This window comes from Macaca fascicularis, chromosome 10 (assembly GCF_037993035.2).
Source record: "Macaca fascicularis isolate 582-1 chromosome 10, T2T-MFA8v1.1".
Lineage (NCBI taxonomy): Eukaryota > Metazoa > Chordata > Mammalia > Primates > Cercopithecidae > Macaca > Macaca fascicularis.
In genome coordinates, this window is record NC_088384.1 from 61,406,125 (window position 1) to 61,424,288 (window position 18,164).

At 39.1% G+C, this 18,164-nt stretch overlaps 1 protein-coding gene across 1 annotated transcript in view; it reads right to left on the reverse strand.

The window, feature by feature from the left end:
* Window positions 1–204: 204 nt before the first annotated feature.
* The window catches only part of LOC135965294 (ankyrin repeat domain-containing protein 18B-like), an 89,338-nt gene continuing 71,378 nt past the window's right edge, over window positions 205–18,164 (reverse strand). Inside the window, exons 24-30 of the mRNA XM_074003183.1 lie at window positions 17,076–17,205; window positions 10,000–10,281; window positions 8,865–9,076; window positions 7,290–7,512; window positions 3,763–3,808; window positions 2,542–2,595; window positions 205–416 (exon numbers count right to left, since the gene is read on the reverse strand). Of these exons, the coding sequence (XP_073859284.1) occupies window positions 205–416; window positions 2,542–2,595; window positions 3,763–3,808; window positions 7,290–7,512; window positions 8,865–9,076; window positions 10,000–10,281; window positions 17,076–17,205 (1,159 nt within the window). The remainder of the gene's footprint in view (window positions 417–2,541; window positions 2,596–3,762; window positions 3,809–7,289; window positions 7,513–8,864; window positions 9,077–9,999; window positions 10,282–17,075; window positions 17,206–18,164) is intronic.

The following is an 18,164-nucleotide window of genomic DNA, read 5'->3' on the forward strand; positions in this document are numbered from 1 at the left end:
TGGGGGCTCAGCAACAGTGACATCGTGGGGTGACACAACCCAGCACAACTGGAACCTGCTTGGGTCAAGAGGGCCCAGGGTCAGTGTCCTCTACCCCCTGAACTGACACGTGTGCATGCAGTGTGTTTGTGCATGTGTGTGTGCCTGTGTGTGTGCGTATGTGTGTGTTTGTCTTGCTTCTCTGGCCAGGCTTAGCTTCTACACTCAGGGGAGCACCCAGGTCTCACCACTGTCACAACCAGGGCCCGTGGCCAGCATTAGAGCCTCTACAGGTGCTCTCCAATCTCTGCCTTCCCCATCCATGGGGGTCCTGGGGATGCAGACAAAGGAGGGGCACCGGGTAGAGCAGAAAGGGCTGGCATCCTCTCTAGGTGGAATACAGGTCCTGTGTAAATTTGTAGGTCTGCCAAACAGTGCTGGATTCAACACATCTTCTCATCTTCTTTTACCAATCACCTGCCAGGGTGCCCTGACTCACCTTCCCTGCAGATGGAAGCAAGGAGACTCCACAGACAAACCCTCTCCTGAGGTCACACAGTGGCCAGATGGCCAGGTTCCTACTGACCAGCCGCCCCTGACCAGATCCCTACTGACGAGGCCCCTAATGACCACTCCTCCATTGACCAGGTCCCACTGACCAAGTCCCAACTGACCATGTCTTCCTAACCAGGCTCACACTTAATCGGCCTCATGGGCCAGACTCCACTGACCAATTTCCCACTGACCTGGTCCCCACTGCCCAGGTTCCCACTGACAAGACCACAATTTCCCAGGTTGCCGCCCTCCCATCCCTCACTGAACAAATCTCCATGGATCATTACCCAGCTGACCAAGTCCCCTCTGACCAGGCCCTCATTGACCAAGCACCAAGCCACCAAGGCCCCACACGGACCAGGCCCCTGGTATACTGTAGAGCCCCCACCAACCAGTTTTTCATTGTATATGTTCCAACCAATCAGGCCCCACTAATAAGACCCCCACTGACCAGGTCCCCACTGAACAGGCTTCCAATGACTAGGTTGCCAGGTCCCCACTGATGAGAACTTTATGGAGGAGAACACCACTAACCAGGCCCCTGGTGATCAGGTACCAACTGACTAGGTCCTAATGACCAGGTCATTTCTGACCACGGTCTACCCACCCGGCCCCTGAACAGTGCTGCTTAAAGTCTCATTACCATGCCCCCCCTTAGCCCACAGACCCTCCCTCCCTGCATGCATGCCCAGGGGTCAAGCCCTGGGGGTTTTCTTGGGACAAGGCCTCTCCTCCAAGACACAGGGAGAGACAGTCAGCCTCAGGCTCCAGGTAGCCAGCTTCACACTCATCCCCCAAGGCCCTCAGGGTTCATCTCAGAGGAGAAAGTGAGGTGGCCTGGCACAGCCTGGAAACCCCATCTACCCTATCCCTGAGTGTCAGAGTGGGAGGAAGGGAGGGACATTTGGCAGACGAGACACCCTGTGCTGCTGGGTCTCCCGGGGCCCTTCCCGCAGAGCCCAATCTAGAGACACAGCACAGAGGCTGCAGGGAGACTAACCCAGAACCCTTGAGGCTGAGCCAGGGACCACATGAGGACTGTCCCCAGACAGCCAGAAGGCCCTTTGCTAGTTTCTTGGTACCTCAGTGGATGCAGCAGCTGTTCTTCTGTTGGGGACCAGTGAGCACATGCTGGGGAGGGCTCGCCTGTGCTTCCTCAGTGGCTCCACCTCTACCTCTAAGGAAAATCACTCATTTCAGGGCTGGGGCAGAGAAAACACAAGATTATCTTAGAACATCTTGTGCCAGAAAGTAAAAAAGTGCTGACAGAGTAACAGGCACAAATCAAAAAGACATAAAGAGTCAGCTTAGAATATCTACCACTGGCCTAATCTTGGGGAATTGGAGCACCAGAATCATGAGCTTTCCCTTCTCCCTTATTTATTGGTTTTATTTCTCCATGTAGAACAAAGAAGAGAATCAGAAAATAATCACCTGGCAACCATTGCAGTAATAATTGCTCAAACACAAGTCATCCATGAAATGCCAAATCTAGTGTGTTTTGAGGAGTAACCAGATATTTACAGAGCCTCAGATCATCACCACGCAAAATACGGTTCAACTACAAAAAGAAAATCATAACATTAGCATGGACAAGCCTGGCAGGTACTCCTTAGGTCTCCTAAGTAATAAAGACTGTGACATGCAAGTAAGTCTTCGATGACCTCTACTAAAGAATCAATGATGACTTGGTTGTTTGGCTGTTTAAACAGCTGGCATTTGGGCAATCTCAGTATGTCAAATTCAATAATACTGGTTTTCATCTGCAAGATCCACTTAAAACTGAAGAGACTGAAAAACATCACTTAAAATACCCTACAAGTTATCTTCATACATATGATACAAAAATATCCTACTTCGGTAAAGATTGTGATGTTGTATATTTTATGAGAAACAATTAAAATGTTGTGAAAATAGCCCAGTAATAAAGTTTTATAATCTTTCATATCACAAAATTTGTCCTTATGATTTTATGGTTAAATATTCTCTTGATTAGATGTGGCTTACCAGTGGATTCTGTAGAAGAAAGTAGACGGGTGAAAGTGTCCAACACAGCAACAGCTGGAAAGAAAAACAAAGAATTATGTTCTTTACCTAAAACACTTTGGTTAGCTCATTGTGATTTTAAAAACTAAAGAGTTGAGAACTTTATCAGAGTTAATAAGAATGAGAAATATGTATGTACATTTACAATACAAAATTACTATTAAATAATTTACACATGGCATTAAATCTAATTGTGTTTAAATATCAGAGCTTTTCCATTCTTCATTCATCTACTCAACAGACACATGCTAAGATTCTAGAACCAGCACTAGAATTTCAAGATGAAGATGGTATGGTCCACCTCCCAACAGTCATAAGCTATACCCTAAAAAAACAGACAAGACAATGTCCATATGGAGTCATGGATACACGAGAGGTATACAGCAGGGCACTACTGGAACACACAGAAGGGTCCTCTATCCCACTTTTATGTCAATATCATGGGCTTTCTGGTGGAGGAGATAATATAGCTTGATACCTGAAGGACAAGGAAAAGCTCATCAGAGAGAGGGAAGAGGTGCAGGCAAAGAGCCTGAGGTGGGGAAGAGCCCTGCAGAGTTCCGCTCTGTCCAGTTTGGTGCTAGAGCAAAGGGCAGAGTGCAGTAAGTGGTGAGAGACAAGGTTGAGTAACTTGACAGGAATCACATTGACGTGGGTGTTTTTATTTCATGGTGAAAAAGTTGGAACTTTTCCTGAGAACAGATGTAAGCCAATGACACAGTAAATGACAGGAGATTTAAAATGTCACTTGTCAAGTGACTGCTTATGAAGGGTTATTGCTCAGCTAAGTATTTCTGAATGAATTTGACATCTGTTGGCCTTCAATCTCTACCAAAACCCTGAGAACTTGATGATGCCTTTGTTTTCTGAGAATCGTTTCAGGGTGCTGGCTGACAGTTCCATGAGGATGGCAAAACTTAAGAAAGTGTAGAGCCAGTGAAAAAGAGATGCATAGACTTCTTGGGAATTTTTGAAGCTATGGGATGTGATGAATTTATGGTGCACAAGGACAGTCTTCTCTGTGGAAGTTTTTGTTTTCATATCTTTCATTAGATGTGTGTAAGAAGAGAAAAATACTTAACGTGGTATCTACTAACCCAACAATGAGAAGGAATGCCATTTGTTATTAAATTTTATTTCTAAAATAAACCTAAATTTAAGGAATAAATTTTGGCAACATACTTCTCTTTGTTTCTCTAATTATTTGTTCTACATGGTCCGGCTCCATCTAAAATAAGTGAAAATAATAATAATGTTTAAGTTAAACAAGAAACATCATGAAAATAATATATCACTTACAAATTGTGGCCTTTAGTATTTTTAGTGACTAGACATAACTTGAAGTTGGCTTCAAAAGAAAAATAATCACATACATAAAGTAAATTTTCTACTGATTTTAATTTAGATAATAGAGGATGTATCTGTGTAATGCTGCTTAGAGTAATCAGACAAAAATACAGTTAATATTGGCCTATTGCATAGACATAATTTTAGAAAGGTGGTGTTTATTAGTACAAAGGTTAAACAATGGCCAGGTCTGGTGGCTCATGCCTGGAATCCCAGCACTTGGAGAGGCCAAGGCAGGAAGATCACGAGGTCAGGTGATCGAGACCATCCTGGCCAACATGAGGAAACCTGGTCTCTACTAAACATACAAAAATTAGCTAGACGTGGTGGCCCACACCTGTAGTCCCAGCTACTTGGGAGGCTAAGGCAGGAAAATTGCTTGAAGCCAGGGGTTGGAAGTTGCAGTGAGCCAATATTGCACCACTGCACTCCAGACTGGCAACAGAGTGAGACCTTTTCTCAAAAAAGAAAAAAAAAATTAAAGTCATCTTTTACAATGAATGCATTACTTTGAAATTCTTAGCAGAACTCTGCCCTTTATAAAAGTTTAATCTGTTTTTTTACTCCAATAAATTTTTATCTTAAAAAGAAATTTCTGTTCTCTACTTATACTAAACTTTTTTATGGTAAATTTTTCTTTTATTAATTTTTTTTTTTCTAGTTTGTATTCTCAATTAAGGTGGTACCTGTGGAGGTTTTTTCCAAAGGTATATTGAGGCATGCCAAGATTTGGAGTACAATTGAACCCATCACACAAGTAGTGAGCATATGACCCAATAAGTAGTTTTTCAACCTTGGCCCACTCTGTCCCTCCCGTTCTTATTTCTCAGTGTCTGTTATTCCCATGTTTATGATAATGTGCACCCAATGTGTAGCTCCCACATCAGTGAAAGCAGGAGATTTTGGTTTCTGTTTCTGTGTTAGTTTGAGTAGGGTAGTAGATTCCAGCCATATCCACATTGCTGCAAAGGGCCTGATTTTGTTCTTTTCATGGCTGCAAAGTATTCCATTGTATATATGGAATTCTCCAATCTAGCTTGGATTTTCAATCTACCTTGGATGCACCTGGATTGACTCCACGTCTTTGCTACTTTGAATAGTGCTGCAATGAACACACATGTTCATGCATCTTTATGTTACAATGATTTATTGTCCTTTAGGCATACCCCTAGTAGAGTAATGAGGTTGCTTCATCCAACGGTCATTCTTAGTACTTAATTTCCAAACTGCTCTCCACAGCAGCTGAACTAATTTATATTGCCACCAACAGTGTGTGTTTCCTTTCCTCCATAGCCTCCCCAACATATATATATATATATATATATATATATATATATGTATATATATATGTTTTTACTTTTTAACAAAAGTCATTCTGACTGGTGTGAAATGGTATCTCACTGATGTTTTATTTGGCATTTCTCTGATGATTATCAATGGTAAGCATTTGTTAATGTGTTTGTTGGCCACTTACATATGTTATTTTGAGAAGTGTCTGTTCATGGCCTTTGCCCAGCTTTAACGGTGTTATTTATTTTTCGCTTTTTGATTTGTTTAAGTCTCTTATGGATTCTGGATAATAAGCATTTGCTGTATCCATAGTTTGTGAATATTTTCTTGTATTATTTAGGCTATCTGTTTAATCCAGTGATAGTTTCTCACGCTGTGCAGAAGCCCTTTAGCTTAATTAGATCACACTTGTCAATTTTGTTATTCTTGCAGTTGCTTTTGAGGAGTTAGCCATAAATTAATTGACAAGCATGATATCCAGGAGAGCATTTCCTAGGATTTCTTCCAGGATTTTTATAGTCAGAGGACGTACTCTTATGTAAGAAAGGCACAAACTGATTTTTTTTTTTTTTTTTTTTTTTTTTAGATAGTCTCCATCACCCAGGCTATAGTGCAGTGGTATGATCTTGGCTTACTGCAACCTCTGTCTCCTGGGTTCAAGTGATTCTCCTCCCTCAGTCTCCCGAGTATCTGAGATTACACATGCCTGCCAACATGCCTTGCTAATTTTTGTATTTTTAGTAGAGACGGGTTTCATCATGTTGGCCAGGCTGGTCTCAATCACCTGACCTCAGGTGTTCCACCTGTCTCAGCGTCCCACCTGTCTCAGCGTCCCAAACTTCTAGGCCTTGGGACTACAAGTCTGAGCCACCGCGCCTGGCCAAGCACAAAGCTTTTAACATAAAAAAGGAAATTAACATTTTAGGGTTTTGTTTAATTCATAAAATGCAATTAAATTGGATTCTACTAAATAATAAGCATCCATATGTGGTAAAGTGTTTGGATGCCAATCATTCAGTTGTGATTATGGGTGGGAAGAGTTGAGATGGTGCAAATAAACTTTTCTTAAAAGTTTTTATTTTCAAGATGGAGTCTTGCCCTGTCACCCAGGCTGGAGTGCAGTGGTGTGATCTCGACTCACTGCAACCTCTGCCTCCCAGGTTTAAGCAAGTCTCTGCCTCAGACTCCCTAGTAGCTGGGAATACAGGTGCACACTCCCCACCTGGCTAATATTTTTTTGTACTTTAATAGAGATGGGGTTTCACCATCTTGGCCAGGCTGGTCTTGAACTCCTGACCTTGTGACACACCTGCCTCAGCCTCCAAAAGTGCTGGGATTACAGGCATGAGTCACCGTGGTGTCTGCTGCAAACAAACTTTAAAAGTGACATGGGCTGGGCGCAGTAGCTCATGCCTGTAATCCCAGCATTTTGGGAGGCTGAGGCAGGTAGATGACAAGGTCAGGAGTTTGAGAACAGCCTGGCCAATAGGGTGAAACCCTTTCTCTACTAAAAATACAAACATTAGCTGGGTGTAATGGTGGGCGCCTGTAGTCTCAGCTACTTAGGAGGCTGAGGCAGGAAAATCGTTTGAACCTGAGAGGTGGAGGTTGCAGTGAGCCGACATGGTGCCACGACCCTCCAGCCTGGACAACAGAGTGAGACACTGTATTAAAAAAAAGAAAAGAAAAGAAAAAAAAAAGGCGGTAGTATGCACTGCAACTAAACTAGAATTAGAGAGTAAGCCAAAGCATCTCAAGGTATATCGTCAGTTATTAGGCAATAACATGCAATTTCTAAAACCTAACTTAAATACAGCTTTTAAAGACATTTTAAACGTGTCAGTTTAGTCACATGTATTGAATAAAGCTAGGAAATGGGTATCTCTTGAAAATGAGAGCTCAAGGGAATTAAAAAATGTAAAGTTCCCATTTCCTTTCTGTGTTAACATAGCTAATTATGATGTTTAGTTAACATGCATAAGTCAACAGAACAACTCAGTATTTCACCAAATTACAAAGAGGAATTATATTAGAGAAACGAAAGCCAAAAGAGAAACGATCATATAACTAACCTCAGTGAAGTAGTTCTTGCAGTTATTTGAAGTCTGTGGGTTTGAAGTAGGAATTCTGATGGGCATTTGGGGAACATATTTTCTGTTGAGTCCTCTACTAGTAAGATTTCCAACACAAGGTGACTCTGGGTCTCGCCTTGTAGGAAGAGTGCTGAGAAAATGTTTCATCCGCTCTTTCTCCATAAGAAGCTTGGCGCTGATCATTGCTATTTTCTTATTCGATCTGTAAAGATAGCAAAGACAAATGCTTAGTATTTCATTTTTCCTTAAATGATTCTTAATGAATTGCAGTTTTTAAAACGTTGCCCTGAGAGTAAACCAAAGTACCCACTAAATGGTGTTTTCACACCGAAGATGTGTGACAGCATACCTGTTGTAAGCAATTATAATTGTAAAATCATTCTAAAGAAGCACCTGTGTTTCTAAGGTAATTTATACTGAACAAGCAGTTCAAACAAAGTAGACAGGGGAGAGAAACGGCTGTCAGTGATGCACGGCTCACCAGGTGAAACTTGCTGCTTTCTAAAATGGCTCCACTTGTGAGATTCTAAAGATTCCATTAGAAATACTTGTATTTAAAGGGTAACTATGTGGGAAAATGAATATGTTGATTTGTTGGAGTATAAGAACCACTTCACTGGAAATAATTATATCAAAACATCATGTTGTACTCCTTGAGGTAGGTTAAGAAAACTAAAATGAACAAAAAAAAAATCTAGGAATAGTTGTGTTTAGTAAGGAAATTTTAGGTTTCACCCTTGCACATTTCACCCGTTATCTGGGAACAATTAAGCATTTGGCACTGAGGAAGAACTCAGAGCAACAGCTCCTGGGGAGAACTAGATGGTGTGGCTTGGAATAAAAAGAACTAAAGCAGCGCTGAAGGCAATTAGCCCCCAGCACCGTGACCAAGGCACTGGAGTAGGGGGCTTGTTCTTTCTGCCTTCCACACAAATCTTCAGGCTGAACAAGGTGTTACTTTTTAACCACTTTGTGAATTACACTTCTTTAAATTCCTTGATAATTATTCCCTATTTCACAAGGATGCCTTTCTGTAACATCTTGAAAATGTTACACAAATAGTCTTTCTTGAGACACCCTCTATTGATAATACTAAAAATCACAATTAAAAACGATTGTGCCCAGAGTAGCAGTACCACTCGGCACTTTGGGTGTAGGTTGTGATCTACCGAAGAATAAATTAAACTAATTAATCTTTCTATTTAGGGAAACTCTGACAAGTAATTTTATAACAAGATCGCTTTATGAATTATAAAGCTTCAAAAATACTTAGTGACAAAAACTAACAGATCAGATTAACTACATGAGAGTTTTCAGAGGAAAAAAGTCATACAAAAGCAAAAAAATAAAAATAAAAAATAGAAATGGGACAGACATTATCCTTGACTAATATTTTAAAGGTAAGATTATTTACTAACATTATTTTCCAAAATTACATTATCAAATTAGCATTCACTTCGTACTAATCTCCTGAAGCCATCTCACTAAAAATTATGTTTTCAAAACAAATTAATGAGCTTAATTCATTTCCTACAATTGTATGTTTTGACTTACTTTGTTATTTTTTTTGACATGGAATTGTTAGCTTTCAATGCTGCTGCAAAGGCTTCCTTATATTCTTCCAATTCGGTTGTAACCTCTTCATAAGCAGTTTTCATTTCGGAGAATTTACATTCCACATCTTTAAGCATGAGTTCCTTCTTATTTAGTGAAGCCATGTTATCCTTGCTTAACTGCTCCAATTGTTTTTCATGTTGTGCTTGTGTCTAAAATGAATGAAAAGAATACATTTTTAAAACAATTATAACCTAATTACCATATGTTTTTTGCCTTTCATTTTGAGTCAGTGATTCAAAGAGCAATTTTGAATATGTTAAAAAAAAAAAAAAGAGGCTGGGCCGGGCGCGGTGGCTCAAGCCTGTAATCCCAGCACTTTGGGAGGCTGAGATGGGTGGATCATGAGGTCAGGAGATCGAGACCATCCTGGCTAACACGGTGAAACCCCATCTCTACTAAAAAAACTACAAAAAACTAGCCGGGCGAGGTGGCAGGCGCCTGTAGTCCCAGCTACTCGGGAGGCTGAGGCAGGAGAATGGTGTAAACCCGGGAGGTGCAGGTTGCAGTGAGCTGAGATCCGGCCACTGCACCCCAGCCTGGGTGACAGAGCAAGACTCTGTCTCAAAAAAAGAAAAAAAAAAAAAAAAAGAGGCTGGAGCTTAACATATTTATCAGCAATATCAAAAAAACTAATAACTGAATTCAGAATTAAGTCTGATTTATACAAATTTGAAATCATAATTATGTTACTGTTAATGTAATCTGGTCACACAAGAAGTAATACAATGCATTCATAATTTTAAAAAGTGATCAAAGAACAATGTAGCTTAAGACCAATTTAAAAGTATCACATAATCTCTAAATCACAATTTTTTCTTATGCCAACTGGTCTTAATCATCAAATGACTCCATAGTGAGAATCATTACTCTGAAAGATTGATCTTGTTATAGTAATAATGGAAATTTAAATGTTTAAAAGAAAAAACAGATGCCATTTTTTTCTAGAACTCTACAAAGCAAATTGCTACAAGAGAGGCAGAAGAAACACAATATATACATATCCAAAATACAGTTTGCAGTGAAATAAATGAAAGCACATTACAGATAAACTTACCTGATTTAAAAAACTAACCTGTAAATGGATTTCTTTTAATTTTTCTATTGCCTGCATTGCCTTTTTATCTAGCTCTGATTTATATTCTTGTACTTTGCCAAGTTCTACCATATTGTTTTCCATATGTGTCTTAAGATTTAATATTTGTTCTTTCAACATCTTTTTATCCTCCTCAAGTTTTTCACATTCCTGTTGTACTTTTCTCATAGATAATAACTCCTCTTGAAGAACTTGATTGTCTTTCACCAAATTGACACATTTTGAAGATACAGCTTCCTTCTCTGCCAAAAGATCATCAAACTGCATGAATAAAATAATATAGTTTGATATAGACTAAGAATAATCTAATACAAAACCAATAGCAAATTTTGGAAAGTATTTACTTGCAATAAAATGTTATCTGTAACACAGTACATTCTTCAAATGTAAAGCCTTAAATTACTCTGAATTTTAAGAGCAAAGTTAAAGCTACCATGAGTCACAAAAATATATGCTTTACTGTCATCATCTTTCCAGAGAACTTTTGCACTTCATCTGACTTTTATTTTCCTGATAATACATTTCTGTTCCTCCTTCAATGGCACTAAGTGATCTCTCAGTGAAAAGTGTCTAACCCCCTCCCTCATCCTCACTCCCCATAATATGTCAAAACGGTGTCAGACATATCATAGTGGGTGATTTAGGCCAAAGTCAATAAATGGCTCTGGGAATAAGACTTTGAAAATAATTTAATACTCTATACTAGGGATGGTGGCTCATGCCCGTAATCCCAGCACTTTAGGAGGCTGTGGCAGAAAGATCACTGGAGGCCAGGAATTTGAGATCAGCAAGAGCAAAATAGTGATACTCCCATGTCTATATATATATATGTGTGTGTGTGTGTGTGTGTGTGTGTGTGTGTATATATATACTTATTTTTAATTATCTGGGCATGGTGGCTTATGCATGTAGAGCCAGCTAGTTGGGAGACTGAGGCAAAAGGATGGCTTGTACCCAGAGTTCAGGGCTGCAGTGAATTATGACCACACCACTGCACTTCTGCCTGGATGACAGACAAAGACCGTATTTCAAAAAGACACAAAATAATGAATCCTGTAAATAAGGATTCAATGCCATAAGCCTTTCCTTAGACTGCAAATGTTTCAGGACAATTTGAATTGCATTTTAAGAAGTCATGATTCTTGGGGTAAAGGCCATAGAATACAGCACCCAGAAATAAATCCACATATTTAAAGCCAACTGATTTTGGACTAAGGTGCCAAGAACATACATTGGGGAAAGGACAGTCTCTTCAAATGAATGGCACTGGGAAAACTAAATATCCATATGGGGAAGAATGATACTAGTTTCCTCTGTAACATCATATAAAAAAGAAACTCATAATCAATTGAAGACTGAAATGTAAGGCCCCAAATTATCAAACTACTGTAAGTAAATATAGGGAAAATGCTTGAGGACATTAGTCTGCACAAAGATTTTTATGGGTAAGAAATCAGAAGCATAGGAAAAAACAAATGATAGACCAATGGTAGTACATTGAGCTAAAGAGCTTCTGGCCAGCAAACAACTGAGTGAAGAGAAAACCTGTAGAGTGGGAGAAAATATTGTCAACTATTCATCTGATAAGGGACTAATATGTAAAATGTACAAGAAACTCAAACAACTTGACTGTTAAAAAAAAAATCTGAGTTCAAAATCGAACAAAATATCTAACTATACTTGTTTTTAGAAAAAAGAACTACAAATAGCCAACAAATAAATTGTAAAATGTTCAGTATCACTAATCCTCAGGGAAATATAAATCAAATCTACAATGTGATATAATCTTGCTTCAATTTGAATACATTGCTATCATTGAAAAGATAGAAAAATAACAAATGCTGGTGAGGCTCCGGAGAACAGGAAACTCTTACATGCTGTTGGTGGGAAGGTAAATTAGTGCAGCCACTACAGAAAACAACACGAGTTTTTCTCAAAAATCTAATAATGGGACTGCCCAGGGACCCAGCAACCCCACTACTGGGTATTCAGGCAACAGAAAAGAAAACAATAGATCACAAGGATACCTGTCCTCACATGTTTATTGTAGCACTATTCACAACAGCTAATGTATCAAATCAACCTATATGTCAACTAACCAAATGAATGGACAAAATCCTGTGGTACACATACACGATGGAATACTTTTCACCATATAAAGGAATTAAACCCTGTTATTTGTGGCCACGTGGATCAGTCTGAGGGATGTTATGTTAAGTGCAGATAAATACTGCACATTGTCACTCATGTGTGGGAGCTGAAGAAAAACTGAGGGCTGGGTAACATGGCTGATGCCTGTTATTTCTTAGCACTTTAAAAGACCAAGGCAGGAAAATCACTTGAGGCCAAAAGTTCCAGTGCACCCTGGACAACATAGGGAGGCATCTCTACAAAGTCAAAAATCAGACAGGTGCAGTGCTGCATGCCCATAATCCCAGCTGCTCAGGAGGCTGAGGTGTGAGGATCATGTGAGCCCAAGAGTTTGAAGCTACAGTGAACTATGATCAAACCACTGTCTCCAATCTGGATGACTACAGTTGCCCAGAGCCCAGACTACACTAGAAAAGTCCTGTCTCTTAACAACAACAAAAAAGCTCACAGAAGTAGGAGAGGGGAGGCTGGTTAATGGATAGAGAATTACAGTTAGATAAGAGGAATGAGTTCCGGTGTTCTGTGGTATTGTGGGGTGAATATGGCTATGATTTATAGTATGTTTTTTAAAAGCCAGAAGATTTTGAATGTTCATAATTCAAAGAAATGAAAAATGACTGAAGTAGTAAATGTGCTAGTTAGCTTGATCATTACACACTATGTACATGTATCAAAATGTCACTCTATGGCCATAATTATGTGTGTGTGTGTGTGTATATATATATATATATATATATATATATATATGTCAATTAGAACAGAAGTGAGGCTATATTCATCCCATTTAAAAACAGAATATGGGCCAACCTTATTGACTTCCTTCAAATGAATAGAATGCAGTAAAAGGGATGCCATGTGGCTTCCCTATCTCAGACTGCTTTCCCTTCGAACTCAGCCCCCAGATTGTGAGAGAGATCAGGCCACAAAGACAGCCTGGCAGTGCCAGGGTCAGTGTTCATGCTGCCTGCCCGAACCAAGGTTCCAGCCAATGGCCAGTATCAGCCATCAAACACGTGGGTGAGCAAAGCTTCAGATGATTCCATTTCCCCAAATGATCAGCTGTTCCTAGAGAAGCTGAGGGGAGCAGAGACAAGCTCTCCTGGCCAAGCTTTTTCCAAACCACAGGTTCATGAACAAACGAAATGTTTTTCTTGTAAGTCACAAAACTCTGGGTAATTGTTAGAAAAATAAAGGACAGGAAACATAACTTGTGTAGCAGAAAAGAGTCTCCTTTAAAGTAGGATCTAATAAATGTTGAGATTTATTCACTGATGGCAAACATTACTGAGAAGCAGCAGATAACCAGGAGAGAGACATAAGCTGCTGAGGAGGAACTTTTCCTAAAACCCCCTTCAATTATGAGCTCTGATAACAAGGCCAGGGTGTCTCCTTACAATTTCCCCTCAAGTTAGGAGACCAGACTGGGAAGCAAGAAGACATATGATTTGAGAAACAACTAGAAATACTTGGTTACATAACCAAAATCAGACATTTACCTGATTTCAATGAACTAAAATCCTAAAAGAAGAAGCTTTGAGTATTTATTAATCGATCTAGTGTTCAATTTTCATTTTCCTTTTCTCAGTGAGGAAATAAGGAGAACATTATGGAATGATTTTTAGTCTTCAAAGAAGTAAAATAAACAGCACGCTTTGAGTGCGAAGACATCAAATGCAATTTCTCCTTCACCTTACTTCAAGCTTGTTTGTATGGAGAAGTTAAGACCATCCCATCTCTATGTTATGCCACAATGCGTCTCTATAGCACACTCTGAAATTTCAAAAGTCAAAATACTAATCTACTATGTGTCTCTGATAAATTGCCTGAACATTACCTGATTTTGAAGTGCTGCACTCCTAAGACTTTTTCTTGGAATGAATTAAACTTTATATTCCAAGAATCATCTACTGAGCTAGAAAGCAGAGCTGTGCATCTCTGTTTCAGCAAAAGGAGGTCAATACAGGGAACTGTGGTTTCTGAGAATGCAAGATTGGCACCAAGAAAAGTATTAGCCACAATGCTACCCGAGAGAACCAGCTACCAGGTGGAAAGAGGATCTGCGAACTGAAAGATGATGACTTCACTTGATTTCCACTGAGGAAAGCTGGCAGCTCAGACTTAAACTTCTCCTTCCTGGATGGTAGACAGCTATGGAAGATTCTATGAAGTACAATGAATTAGCAAAACATAATGCACTAAATATTAGACTATGTCAGCATATCCTGTGATCAAAACTTTCCGCAAATATAACTATAGAGTGGGGCAATGGAAAAGAGACTAAAGGTTGGAATGGAGAAAAAAAGAAATCAAGTGTGTCTTGTAAGCCTGACTTCCCATCATGTCTTAGACTAAGTAAGGTATAAGCTGGCCAGAGACATCTTCGAGACACAAAAAGTGAAGTTAAAGATATTCCACTACATTTAATTTTTATTATGACATAAGACATCTGGTAATATGCAATATGATGGGAAAAAACTCCTCATTAAATTTGATTTGGCCTTGGCATAAGAATAGACATAAACAAGCTAAGAGTTACTAATCTAAAAATAAACTTGCACATTTACAGTCAATTGATTTTATACAAGGTTAACAAAAGAACAGATGGGAAAAGAATAGTCTTTTCAACAAATGGTGCTGGGAAAACTGGGTATCCATATGCAAAAAATAAATAAAGCTGGACCAGATATCTTATTTAAAAATTAACTCAAAACAGTTAACTGTAACAGCTAAAACTATAAAACCCTCAGAAGAAAACCCTGGCATAAATCTTTGTGACTGCATTTCGCAGTGTTTTCTTAGCTATGACTCCAAAGGAAAAATGGATTCAATGGACTTCAAAATTGAAAACTGCTGTGCCTGAGAAGACAGTATCAAGAAGTGAAAAGGTAAGACACTGAGTAGAAGAAAGTATTTGAGAAGCATATATCTGATAAGGGACTTACATATATAGGACATATAAAGAATGTCTGCCATTCATAAACAACCAGATAACCCAATTTTAAAAATGGGCAAAGATTTTGAATAGATATTTCTGCAATGTTATGTGCAGATAAGGGAACCTGGACTTGTCTTGCCTGGACATGCCGGCAGAGGACTGGAGGCCTACAAGCACTGGCGGGATGGGGAGGAGTCACCAGGAATTCCCGCCTTATGCAGGGGAGGAGCCTGACCACTTCAGCTCATGTGCTCCTGGTATTCAATTGTGAGGTGGAAACCTGTTTGCAGGACCCCTCTCTTTGCTGAGCACTTTCCTTTCACTTAATAAATTCTGTCCTCCTCACCCTTCAATGTGTCTTCGTGCTTAATTTTTCCTGGTCATGACAGAAGAACCCAGATTTAGCTGAACTAAGGAGCAAAAACTCTGCATCAATACCTGCTACAGCACAGATGCAGCGTGAAAAATTATGCTAAGTGAAATAAGCCAGTCACTGTAGACCGCTTGCTTTTTATTTCAGAGGCTTATAGGCAAATCTATACAAAGAAGGTGGGTGGTTCCCTAGGGCTGAGGGAGGAAGGGGAAACTAGTGAAGATGGCTAAATAATGTGGGGTTTGTTTTTAGGGTGATGAAAATGTTCTAAAATTGATTGTAACGAGGACTGCAGAACTCTCTCAAAATATGAAAGTGAATGAATTGTATATTATAATTAGTGAATTGCATGGTGTGCTCATTATTTCTCAATAAACCTGTTATCCTCCACTCCAAATTAATTTGGTACTAGTGATTTTGGTACTAGTGATCTGGAGACAGATGTTGCTTGGTTTCAGATCACTGGCCAGAGGTCAAGGCCTAAGAGAATCAACAGCATGTCCTTTTTATAGAAAAAAGGATTCATGTTTTGAAAACTATTCTTTTCATTAGTATCAACTCAGTAAAATTAAATGAAAAATCTTTCTTTCACTACTTAAAGCACTGAGAGATTTATATTGAGGAATAAGACCTTGTTTTCTTTGGCTCCAATTTCTATCCACAGGGTCTGGGAATCACACACTTCAAACTATAAAATCTCATCAGATGGGTTTTATTAACTCTTATAATGTGGCTCACTTTCTAACCCGATTCCGGTCCAGCATCACAGAGAGAAGAAGCTGAAGGAAATCAAAATATTTAACCCCTAAATATATTTTTTGACATATTTTGAAATGGCCGCTGCAGGGCCAAGAGATTGAAATGGCCCTCATTAATGTAGCCCAATCTCTCCCCTTCTAGGTCTTCCCAGTTCTGGGGAAGATTAACTAAGAGCCTGATGCATTTAAAATCTGAAAAGATATATTTATCCTCTATTTTCTCAACATATTTTGGCAGAATTTGGGTTTTTTCATTATTAATATTTTCCCAAATTATGTGATTTTTGATCCCAAAACTGATTTAAAATTACCATATGTTGGAATGTAAATTACTCTATTATAAAGATACATGCATTTGTATGTTCACTGCAGCACCGTTCACAACAGTAAAGACATGGAATCAACCCAGATGCCCATCAGCGATAGACGGGATGAAGAAAATGTGGTATATATACACCATGGAATACTATGGAGCCATACAAACGAATGAGGTCATGCTCTTTGCAGGGACATGGATGAACTTGAAGCTGTTATCCTCTGCAAACTAATGCAGGAACACAAAACGAAACACTGCATCTTCTCACTTTTAAGTGGGAACTGAACAATGAGAACACACGGACTTGGGGAGGGAAACAACAAACACTGGGGCCTGTTGGGGTCAGGAGGGAGAGCATCAAGATCAATAGCTAATGCCTGTGGGGCTTAATATCTAGGTGATGGATTGATAGGTGCAGCAAACCACCATGGCATGGCACACGTTTACCTATGTAACACACCTGCATGCCTTGCTCAGGTAATCTGGACCTTAAGATAAAATAATTTTTTTAAAAGAAATTACCTTATGGTTTAGCTTCTTAATCAGAATATCCATTTTCAGTTTATCTGTTTTTAAGTCTCCATGGAAACCAAAGTCTTCATTTCCAAATACATATAACATATTTATTGTCCTTTCCAGGAGTTTCTTATATCTGCAAAAATGTACATAGTTAGTAAGTCAAGTATTTTTAAGAGTAACTATTTAATAATTGTTTAAAAAGATGTTATGTTATGGCATATCAAAGAAACAAATCTATAAGCTATGATCCTTTCAGTTTCAACTGAACATAGTTTGAAAGCATTCTATATGAAATTACAATCTTAGATAAATAATATGAAGAATAATTTATGGCATATATAGCAGGTAAAGTGATATTATAACCATACATTTTGTTTTGTTTTGTTTTGAGATGGAATTTCACTCTTGTCGCCCAGGGCGACGTGCAATGGTGTGATCTCGGCTCACTGCAACCTCTGCCTCCTGGATTCAAGTGATTCACCTGTCTCAGCCTCCCAAGTAACTGGGATCACAGCCGTGTACTACCATGCCTGGTTCATTTTGTATTTTTAGTAGAGATGGGGTTTCGCTGGTCAGACTGGTCTTGAACTCCTGACCTCTAATGATCTACCCACCTTGGCCTCCCAAAGTGCTGGGATTACAAGTGTGAGCCACCACACCTGGCCTAACTACACTTCTTGTAAATAAACTATTCATATCCATGTTGGTATGCTAAGTAAAATAACCTATTACTAAATATAAGCCATAACCCAGAGATGAGTAACCAAGATAAAAAAGTAAAACACATATGTTTGAAAAAGACACAAAAATACATTTTGACACCCATTGACCGCAGTCTATAAGAAGAGAAAAAAGTACACACAAAAAGCATCAAGGAGATCATTCAATGTAGAAAAAGAGAAGAAAACATCTTTAGTATCTGAGTTGAGGAGAAAAAGGAAACAGGCTGTTTTAGAAAAAGGGAAAGGGGCAGAGAGATGTGTGATGATTTAAAGACTTTGAAGAAGAGATCTAGAGATCTTTGCTGACATGATGTCAACAAAATGAAAGAGATACAAAACCATGTAGAGAAAGGCAATGTCAGAAAAATGT